This window comes from Panthera uncia (genome assembly GCF_023721935.1).
Source record: "Panthera uncia isolate 11264 chromosome B3 unlocalized genomic scaffold, Puncia_PCG_1.0 HiC_scaffold_1, whole genome shotgun sequence".
Classification (NCBI taxonomy): Eukaryota; Metazoa; Chordata; class Mammalia; order Carnivora; family Felidae; genus Panthera; species Panthera uncia.
Window position 1 is genome coordinate 85,017,380 of NW_026057582.1, and position 10,929 is coordinate 85,028,308.

Below are 10,929 nucleotides of genomic sequence, written 5' to 3' on the forward strand. Positions count from 1 at the left end.
ATGTTTTACCTCACAACAACCTTACCAAATGACAGAACAGAAAATCTAGACCAAAGTAATGATTTTGCTCCTTGGTCTACTCCTATAATGTCATCTCAACAATAGTGGGAACATTAATATTTTTTACTGAGCTTGACAAAGCATTAAGACATCATCAATGTTTATAAAGCAGAAAGCTAGAGGCAGTTTAGTATGATGGGGGTATGTAGATTAGGGAAATGGTGGTAAGGCCTGTGGCAGACTTTGTTTCCTAAAGATGATCACAACAATATCACCCATCCCTTTTCCTCTTCTTCAGTGTGACCTTGCCCCTCACCCAAGATAAAGCATCCATTCCCCACCCTCTTAAATATGGGTTAATCTTGTGGCTGCTTTAACCAACAGAACATGGTGAAGTAATACTGCCCCAGCCCTGAGAACAGCCCTTAACCAGCCCCGCAGTTTCTGTTTCCTGTCTCTCAAAAGCCAGCTACCATATAAAAAGTGTGACCATCTGAGAAGCCACAGACCTGTGAAGAGGTCCTAGAAAATAAGCTACCAGGGATGACAGGGGGAGGACTAGGGAACTAAGGACCTTCAAGTCACCAAACAGCCCACTTGGAAGTTGGGTCCTCTAACCCACCCAACCCTGCCGAGTGCCACATGGTTAAGAGACGAACTGGGGCACCTGGGTGGCTCAGTCGGTTGAGCGGCCGACTTCGGCTCAGGTCATGATCTCACAGTCTGTGAGTTTGAGCCCCACGTCAGGCTCTGTGCTGACAGCTCAGAGCCTGGACCCTGTTTCAGATTGTGTCTCCCTCTCTCTGACCCTCCCCTGTTCATGCTCTGTCTCTCCCTGTCTCAAAAATAAATAAAAATGTTAAAAAAAAAAAAAAAAAAAAAAGAGACGAACTATCAGGCAAACTCATCTCAAATTCCTAATCCACAAAATTATATGTAAAAAAATAATTGTTTTTTAAGCCTCTAAATTTTGATGCAGTTTGTTCATAATGGTAGATAACCAAAACACCATCCATAACAATGAGACTATTTCTTACTAAAATGCTACTATGCCTGCCAAATTTAGGGGACATGTTCGATATGTATATTAGTTCTAATTATCAGGACAGAGCAACTAAGCCAGGCATAGCTTCATTTGTCACCTTTTGATATGTCTACTGGAAACAGCCAAACTTTATCACAGCACTTAATACAAAGCACTTGGGGCGCCTGGGTGGCGCAGTCGGTTAAGCGTCCGACTTCAGCCAGGTCACGATCTCACGGTCCGTGAGTTCGAGCCCCGCGTCGGGCTCTGGGCTGATGGCTCGGAGCCTGGAGCCTGTTTCCGATTCTGTGTCTCCCTCTCTCTCTGCCCCTCCCCCGTTCATGCTCTGTCTCTCTCTGTCCCAAAAATAAATAAAAAAAAAAACGTTGAAAAAAAAAAATACAAAGCACTCACCAAAGAAACACTCATTTCTGACTTACATAAAAGATTACTAATTGTAATCTTCCTGCACCAATCCATGATGACAACATGATTCTTTTCTTACATTTACTCAAGTAAATTTTCAAAGCCAATTGATTTGCCTAATTGGTTAAAACACTGTATCATAGAAACAAAATTTGTATTTCTAAAGGAAGAATCTTCTTTTTCCAATCTGTTGATAAACTAAGGAAACCACTAAAACAACTTTCCTACACCTGGTAATGAACAAAACTCTGATTAAAATACATATTTAAATATATCTGAAACAAAAATTGTTCCTTGAAGAGCAGAGAAGATGGCAGATTCCAAGTCCAGGACAAGGAAGATATCAAAGGACTATTAGGATCATGTTGAAAGACTCAAGAGACAACTTGAAGGGTGTCCTCCCTTAGTCAAATGGGACAGTTTAGGGATCAATAAGGATAGTAATGACAACTGAGTGAAATATATGAAATATGCTTAAATCCATGCATTCTTGACTACCTATTTTTAAAAATCTCATTGGTCACTTTTGGAAAATGCCAGGGAACCAATTCATTATTTTGAAAACTGGTAAATTAAGAAAAAGAATTAAGCATTTATTCTCTTTTCCTAATCAAAATGTACCTCAGGACAATCAAATAGTTGACAACAAAAAATTTCTCTTTGTAGATGTACTTTAAAAAATGAAGGAATGACAGGAGTGCCTGGGTGGCTCAGTGGGTTGAGCATCCATTTTGGCTCAGGTCATGATATCTTGGTTGTAAGACTGAGCCCCATGTCAGGTTCTGCATTGAGTGTGGAGTCTGCTTCAGATTCTCTCTCTCTCCCTCTTCCCCACTTGCACACGTGTGCACTCTCTCTCTCTCTCTCTCTCAAGATAAATAAACAAACATTTAAAAAATGAAGGAATAACAAATGCTCAATAATCTGCAATTAACAGACCTAGAAAATGATGATCAGGACTGCTAAAATGAGAATGGCCAATAGGACACACAATGTCTTGATGGGTGATAAGACATTATGTGCCTCCTATTGAAAGATCACAATACCCTTTATGGAAAAAAAAAAAAAAAAAAAAACGCCAACTCAATAAACAAACCTGAACTTAGATCTAATCAAACCCCAATAAATAACAATTTGGGGATGCCTGGGTGGCTCAGCTGGTTAAGTGCCTGACTCCTGATTTCAGCTCAGGTCATGATCTCATAGTTCCTGAGATCGAGTCCCACACTGGGGGTTGTCGGTGCAGAGCCTGCCTGGGATTCTCTCTATCTCTCTCTCTCTGCCCCTCCCCTGCTTTCTCTCTCTCTCTCAAAATAAATAAACTTCTAAAAATAAGTAAATAAATAAGAATTTACATAAAATACATGAGACAGAGAAACCTATTAATACCACACAGAAGAAATCAGAAAAATCCAAACTGTGAAATTCTACAGGTAAATGACCAAGTTTCTTCCATAAATAAACTGTGAGGAACAAAAGCAAGATGAAAAGAAATCTAGAAATTAAAAGATATTTAAGCGATGTCAACCAATTGCAGAAGAATACTTAATGACATTAAAAAATTATTACTTTTTTAGATGTGATAATATTATGACTACATTTTTAAAAGAATTTTTAACCTTTAGAGATACATAATTGTAGTACACACAGAAGAAATACCAGAGTAAAAGATTTGCTTCAAAATATTCCGGGAGGGAGGTTAAAGAGATAAAACAAGACTGACTATAAATTAATAACTACTTAAGCTGGGGCATGAGTATATAAAGGTTAATTATATCAGTCTCACTACTTTTATGTATGCTTACAATTTTCCTTAATAAAAAGTTCAAAACTTTTTTAAAAGAGAAGTTCATTGTACTGTATTTTTTTTTTTTCATTTGTCTTTCTCTAAGTACACTTTTTTCTACCTTACTCAGCATTAGCTATCAGTGGTTAGGAAAACTGACTACTGTATAAAGCAAGAATTATTGTATAAACAAGACAATCACAGGAAAATAACTGAAAACTGATTCAGGCATATTAGCAATATATATATTATTTCCTAAGGAAATCCTATTTTTATCAAGATACCAAAAATTACCCCACATGTTGTCTCTCTCTCAATCTAAGAGAGATACCCACCACTTTCCATCTTTCTTTGACCAAGATTCCAACACTGAGAATATCCGGCTGCTCTCCTCCTCCACTCATTGCAATTCACTGATGTGATAGAACGGTTATACAGGCATCCAGCTCCCAAGGGTGGTTTCCATTTAACCTAAAACAAAAGAAACAGCAGCAGCATATCAGGGCTAATTAATTAACACAAACATTCCAGGACCAAGTAGCACCATTAATTCTATACATTAATTAGGTTGCTTTGTTGGAAAGGGAGTAAAAACACCACAAACTCAGTTCCAAAATCTGTTTAGTGCTTATATAAAAAAAAAAGTACCTTTCCATTAAAGGTGCCCATGACATTACAAAGACATTATGTTACAACACAGATATAATTTCAATAACTGAGACTGCTAAACTATAGAGCAAGCATGGTGTCAATGACAATTGACCTAGACAGACCACCACCCTAACTACAACATATTGCTAAAGAAAAAGACAAGGCACCTAACTTACAACAGCTTATAGTTTAATAGGTTGTAACTTAGAGCTTATCATCATCAGAGCTAATAAAATTTTAATATTACATAATGTACAAAATGCATTCAAAATGCATAGGAAATAAACATGAGCCACAGAAATGTACTGTTGATCAGTTCTAATACAATGATATTTAAAGAAAAAGAGGATAATAATATGAACAGCATACCTACAGAAAATGAAAATAACCAGAAAAATCTGGCCTAAAGGAGATAAGGAGATGACAACATAAATCATAATTAGAAATTAGGAAGACATAAAAAGAAATCTGAGCTAACTCAGAAAAGGATCAGAAATGAAGAGGAGACACATGAGAAAACACCATACAAATTAAGGAAGAAAAAAAAGAAGAAAATGAAAAACACATTTAAAAGCAAAAGTGACAAATAAAAGGCAAAGTAAATACAAAATACATATTATAGAAGGCCCCCAAAAAGAAAACCCATGCTAGGAAATAGAACAAATACTAGCCACTATAATACAAAAAATTTCTCTAAATTAAAAGAAAAAGGCTAAATTTGCATACTGAAATGGTATATCACTGGGATATTCTTGGGTATACCCAGGTATACCTGAGAAAACAACCCAGGAGATCAATATCAACATGCAGTCTAATAAAACTACTGGATTTCAAGGGGGAAAAAATCATCAGCATCTGTGCAGACAGTCCAAATTACTTAAAAGGTAAAGAAAACAGACACTGGCACTGACAATAGACATTAGCACAAACAGTTTACACCAGCAGACAATGAAATTATACATTTAAATATCTAAGCCAAAGATGTTCTACCCAGCCAAATTAACTTCCATAGCTAAAGGAAACAAACAGTTATGAAACACAGAACTCAAAGAACACTGTTCCCAGGAAATGCCCCTAAAAATCAACTATATAACAAGCATCAATCAAGGAATTATGGTAGAAGATCTGGCATGAGGAATGGCCTGAAAAGGCCTAAAAGCAATGATAACCCAGTAGCAATGAGTACCTCTGCCTTCAGATTGTGGACTTTAAACATCACCTCCCACTAAAAGAAATCAGGGCTTCCTGGAGAAATGGCTTTTTCCAGGTCTGACACAGGAAATTGTACACAATGAACTTGAGATATCTTGTCAAATCAGAAAGCAACAAAATATCAACAATACTACTACAGGCAAGTCAAAGGAAATCAGAGCCAGGCAAAAGGATTCTCATTTGCCAAATTTCTCCCTTGAGCATATACAAGAATGGTGACTGCAATGATTGGAAAATATAAAAAATACAAATACCAATAGTTTATAATGACACTCAAAAAAAGAAAAAGAGGGGCGGCTGGGTGGTTCAGGTGGTTGAGCATCTGACTATTTATTGGTTTTGGCTCAGGTCCTGACCCCAGGGTCATGGGATGGAGCCCTGTGTGGGCATGGAGCCTGCTTGGGATTCTCTCTCTCCCTTTGCCCTTCTCCCCCACTCACATGCAGTCTCTCTCTTTCTCTCTCTAAAATAAACAAACAAACAAAAAAAAAAAGTAAAAAGAAAATTCCTCTTTGGCCATCCTGTGGAGGTTGCCAGAGTACAACTTATTACTCTGAACACTGATAATGAAACAAAGAATCATGGATTTATCGTGCCTTTCTGGTATGAACAGTATCTGGGGGAAACTAAGGAGATGAATTTTTCCTCAAAGGATAATCACAGCTAATAAATGCTAGAAGAAATGACAGAATTAGAAAATCACCATTTTCCATGGGGTGCCTGGGTGGCTCAGTCGGTTAAGCATCCGACTTCGGTTCAGGTCATGATCTTGAAGTTCTTTTTTTTTTTTTCTTTATTTGTTTTTAAAAAAAATTTTTTTTTCAACGTTTTTTTTTTATTTTTGGGACAGAGAGAGACAGAGCATGAACGGGGGAGGGGCAGAGAGAGAGGGAGACACAGAATCGGAAACAGGCTCCAGGCTCCGAGCCATCAGCCCAGAGCCTGACGCGGGGCTCGAACTCACGGACCGCGAGATCGTGACCTGGCTGAAGTCGGACGCTTAACCGACTGCGCCACCCAGGCGCCCCCATGATCTTGAAGTTCTTGAGTTTGAGCCACACATTAGGTTCTATGCTGACAGCTCAGAGTCTGGAGCCTACTTCGGATTCTCTCTCTCTCTCTCTCTCTCTCTCTCTCTCTCTGCCTCTTCCCTGCTTGCACTCTCTCTCTCAAAAATAAACATTAAAAAAATTAAAAAAAAAAAAAGAAAATCACCATTTTCCAAATCCAAAGGTAGATGGGGAACTTTAATATGAAAGATTAAGTTGAACCCACCAATCAATCTTTTTTTGTTTTAAATTTAATTTATTTATTTGGGGGGGGGGGGCGGTGAGAGCCAGAGAGCACAGGGGGATCAGAGAGAGAGGAAGAGAGAGAGAGAATCCCAAGCAGGCTCCATGCCACAAATGCAGAACCCAACAGGGGACTCAAACTCACAAACCATGAGATCATGACCTGAGCCAAAATCAAAGAGTCAGATGCTCAACCAACTGAGCCATCCAGGAACCACCCCCCCCACAACCACCAATCAAGCTTAACATCACTAAAAAGCAAGACAATGAAACGTAAGTGCTTCCTGATATTCTGCAACAAAATTTTCTCAGCACCACCTATGCTACGAAGCCCCTCACCTAAAAAACAATTTCAAAACTAAATTTAATCAATATTCTAGATTTAATTATCATTTAAAAAAATAAGGGGAACAAAGGCATATGTTAAATGCCAACCTGAGAATACAGTAAGCTAAATCCATGATACTGGAGATTCTAAAGGACAAAATGACCAGTTTATCCAACAAATAAATGGTATGGAAAATAAAAGACCTTACACTATACATTACAAGAAACAATATACATCTCAAACTAAGGCAACAACTAGCAATCAGAAAAATTGAGTAGGATATAATATTAAGGAATAACTGATAATTTTCTAGAGTGTAACAATAGTGGTATGGTTATGTTTAAAAAGTCTTTCTCAGACAGATACCATATGTTTTCACTCTTACGTGGATCCTGAGAAACTTAACAGAAACCCATGGGGGAGGGGAAGGAAGGAAAAAAAAAAAAAAGAGGTTAGAGTGGGAGAGAGCCAAAGCATAAGAGACTCTTAAAAACTGAGAACAAACTGAGGGCTGATGGGGGGTGGGAGGGAGGTGAGGGTGGGTGATGGGTATTAAGGAGGGCATCTTTTGGGATGAGCACTGGGTGTTGTATGGAAACCAATTTGACAATAAATTTCAAAAAATAAAATAAAATAAAATAAAATAAAATAAAATAATAAAATAAAATAAAATAAAATAAAAAGTCTTTCTCTGTCAGAGACACATAAACTACCAATGTACGAAGTGAAAAAAGGTCTTGAATTTGCCCTAATTCACTGTAAGGGGAAAAAGAGTTACTGTGTTAGGGGTGGAGAATTAGATGAGGTAAGAATGGTAAAATTTTTATAATTTTTCTAACTGTATGATGGGTACATGGGAATTCACTATACTATCTATTTCTGTATATGTTTGCAATATTTATATACTAAAAGTAAAAAAAAAAGTGCATAGGTTAAAAATATCTAGAGTCTTTTGTAACAAACAGTGCTGTGATAACTACACATCCAATGCAAAAGAATGAACTTGTACCCCCATCTAATATCATATACAAAAATTAACTCAAAATGTATCAAAGACATAAAAGTGAAAGCTACAATTATAAAACTCTTGGAGAAGAAAACAAAGGCATAAATCTTTATGACCTTGGATTAGGCAATGATTTCTTAAATAAGATACTGAAAGTACAACAAACCAAAAAGAAAAAAAAAAGATAAATTGAACTTCATCAAAATTTTTAAAATTTATGTTAAAAGACAACCTAGAAGAAAAAAACTGCAAACTATATTATCTGATAAAGGGCTAATGCCTAGAATATATAAACAACAATTCAACAACCCAAAAAAACCAAACAACTCGATTTAAAAATGGGCAAAGGACCTAAACAAATAATTCTCCAAAGAAGACATATATATGGCTAAAAAAGCATATTAAAAGATGCTCAACATCTCTATCATTGGATAAATGCAATTCAAAACCTCATGAGAAATCACCGCATAATCACTAGGATGGCTAGTATTAAAAACAAGCAATCAGTTGTTTAACATAGTGTTGGAAGTTCTAGCATCAGCAATCAGACAACAAAAGGAAATCAAAAGCATCAAAATTGGCAAAGATGAAGTCAAGCTTTCACTTTTTGCAGATGACATGATACTATACATGGAAAATCCGACAGACTCCACCAAAAGTCTGATAGAAGTGATACATGAATTCAGCAAAGTCGCAGGATACAAAATCAATGAACAGAAATCAGTTGCATTCTTATACATTAATAACGAAGTAACAGAAAGACAAATAAACTGATCCCATTCACAATTGCACCAAGAAGCATAAAATACCTAGGAATAAACCTAACCAAAGATGTAAAAGATCTGTAGGCTGAAAACTATAGAAAGCTTATGAAGGAAATTGAAGATACAAAGAAATGGAAAAACATTCTGTGTTCATGAGTTGGAAGAATAAATACTGTTAAAATGGCAATACTACCCAAAGCAATCTACACATTCAATGCAATTCCAATCAAAATTGCACCAGCATTCTTCTCAAAGCTAGAACAAGCAATCCTAAAATTTGTGTGGAACCACAAAAGACCCCGAATAGCCAAAGTAATACTGAAGAAGAAAACCAAAGCGGGAGACATCACAATCCCAGACTAAATTTAGCCTCTACTACAAAGCTGTAATCATCAAGACAGCATGGTATTGGCACAAAAACAGACACATGGACCAATGGAATAGAATAGAGACCCCAGAACTGGACCCACAAATGTATGGCCAACTAATCTTTGACAAAGCAGGAAAGAGTACCCAATGGAAAAAAGACAGTCTCTAACGAATGGTGCTGGGAGAACTGGACAGCAACATGCAGAAGAATGAAACTAGACCACTTTCTTACACCATTCACAAAAATAAACTCAAAATGGATGAAGGACCTGAATGTGAGACAGGAAACCATCAAAACCCTAGAGGAGAAAGCAGGAAAAAACCTCTCTGACCTCAGCCGCAACAATTTCATACTTGACACATCTCCAAAGGCAAGGGAATTAAAAGCAAAAATGAACTATTGGGACCTCATCAAGATAAAATCTTCTGCACTGCAAAGGAAACAATCAATAAAACTAAAAGGTAACCGACAGAATGGGAAAAGATATTTGCAAATGACATATCGGACATATCCACACCCAAAAAACAAATAATCCAGTGAAGAAATGGGCAGAAGACATGAATAGACACTTCTCTAAAGAAGACATCCAGATGGCCAACAGGCACATGAAAAGATGCTCAACGTCACTCCTCATCAGGGAAATACAAATCAAAACCACACTGAGATATCACCTCACGCCAGTCAGAGTGGCTAAAATGAACAAATCAGGAGACTACATATGCTGGAGAGGATGTGGAGAAATGGGAACCAGCACTTTCAACAATAGCCAAATTATGGAAAGAGCCTAAATGTCCATCAACTGATGAATGGATAAAGAAATTGTGGTTTATATACACAATGGAATACTACTTGGCAATGAGAAAGAATGAAATATGGCCTTTTGTAGCAATGTGGATGGAACTGGAGAGTGTTATGCCAAGTGAAATGAGTCATACAGAGAAAGACAGATACCATATGTTTTCACTCTTATGTGGATCCTGAGAAACTTAACAGAAGACCATGGAGGAGGGGAAGGGGGAAGAAAAAAGTTACAGAGAGGGAAGGAGGAAAACCGTAAGAGACTCTTAAAAACTGAGAATAAATTGAGGGTTGATGGGGGGTGGGAAGGAGGGAAAGTGGGTGATGGGCATTGAGGAGGGCACCTGTTGGGATGAGCACTGGGTGTTGTATGGAAACCAATTTGACAATAAATTTCATATTAAAAAAATAAATGAAAATAAATAAATGTAGAAAAAGAAAAAAAAGCAATCAAACAGAACTAATAAGTATTGGAGAGGATATAGAAAGTAAAATATAAAGGTAAAATAGTGGCAAAGTAAAATATAAAAATGTAAAAACAGCCACTATGAAACACACAGTATGGCAGTTCTTCAAAACATTAAACATATATTTCCCACATGATTCTGCAATTCCAGTGCTGGGTATATATCCCCCCAGATTGAAAACAACGTCTCAAACAGATATTTGTGCACTCAAGTTCACAGCAGCATTATTCACAATAGCCAAAACATGGATACAGCCCCAATGTCCATCAACAGATGAATGGATTTAAAAAATGTGGTATATGCATACAATGGAATATTATTTAGCCTTAAGAAAAGAAGGAAATCCTGACATGCTACAACATGAATGAAACTTGAGAACGTTATACTGAGTAAAATAAACCAGTCACAAAAGGACAAATACTCTTATGTATCCACTTATATGAAGGATTTAGAGTAGTCCAAATCACAGACAGAATAAGTAGAATGGTGGTTACTAGGAGCAGGAAGGGAGGGAAAAAGGGGAAGTGTTGTTCAGTAGGTATAGAATTTCAGTTTTGCAAGAGGAAAGAGTTATGGAAATCTGTTTTACAACAACGTGAATATATTTAACACTAATGATCTGTCCGCTTAAAAATGGTTAAGATGGTATATTTTATATTTTCTTTACCATAGTAAAAAAGCAAAGCAAAAGGAAAGGAAAGCAAAAGGAAAGCAAAAGGAAAGGAAAGGAAAGGAAAGGAGAAGAGAAGAAAAGGAAAAGGAAAGGAAAGGAAAGGAAAGGAAAGGAAAGGAAAGGAAAGGAAAG

General features: G+C 36.9%; 1 protein-coding gene across 2 annotated transcripts in view; it reads right to left on the reverse strand.

Moving 5' to 3' along the window:
• Positions 1–10,929, reverse strand: part of TTBK2 (tau tubulin kinase 2) — a 170,097-nt gene that overhangs the window by 133,112 nt on the left and 26,056 nt on the right. For both annotated transcript variants that reach the window (XM_049613463.1, XM_049613462.1), the window contains exon 2: positions 3,572–3,707. In XM_049613463.1, coding sequence (XP_049469420.1) covers positions 3,572–3,640 — 69 coding nt within the window. In that variant the 5' untranslated portion in view covers positions 3,641–3,707. The remainder of the gene's footprint in view (positions 1–3,571; positions 3,708–10,929) is intronic.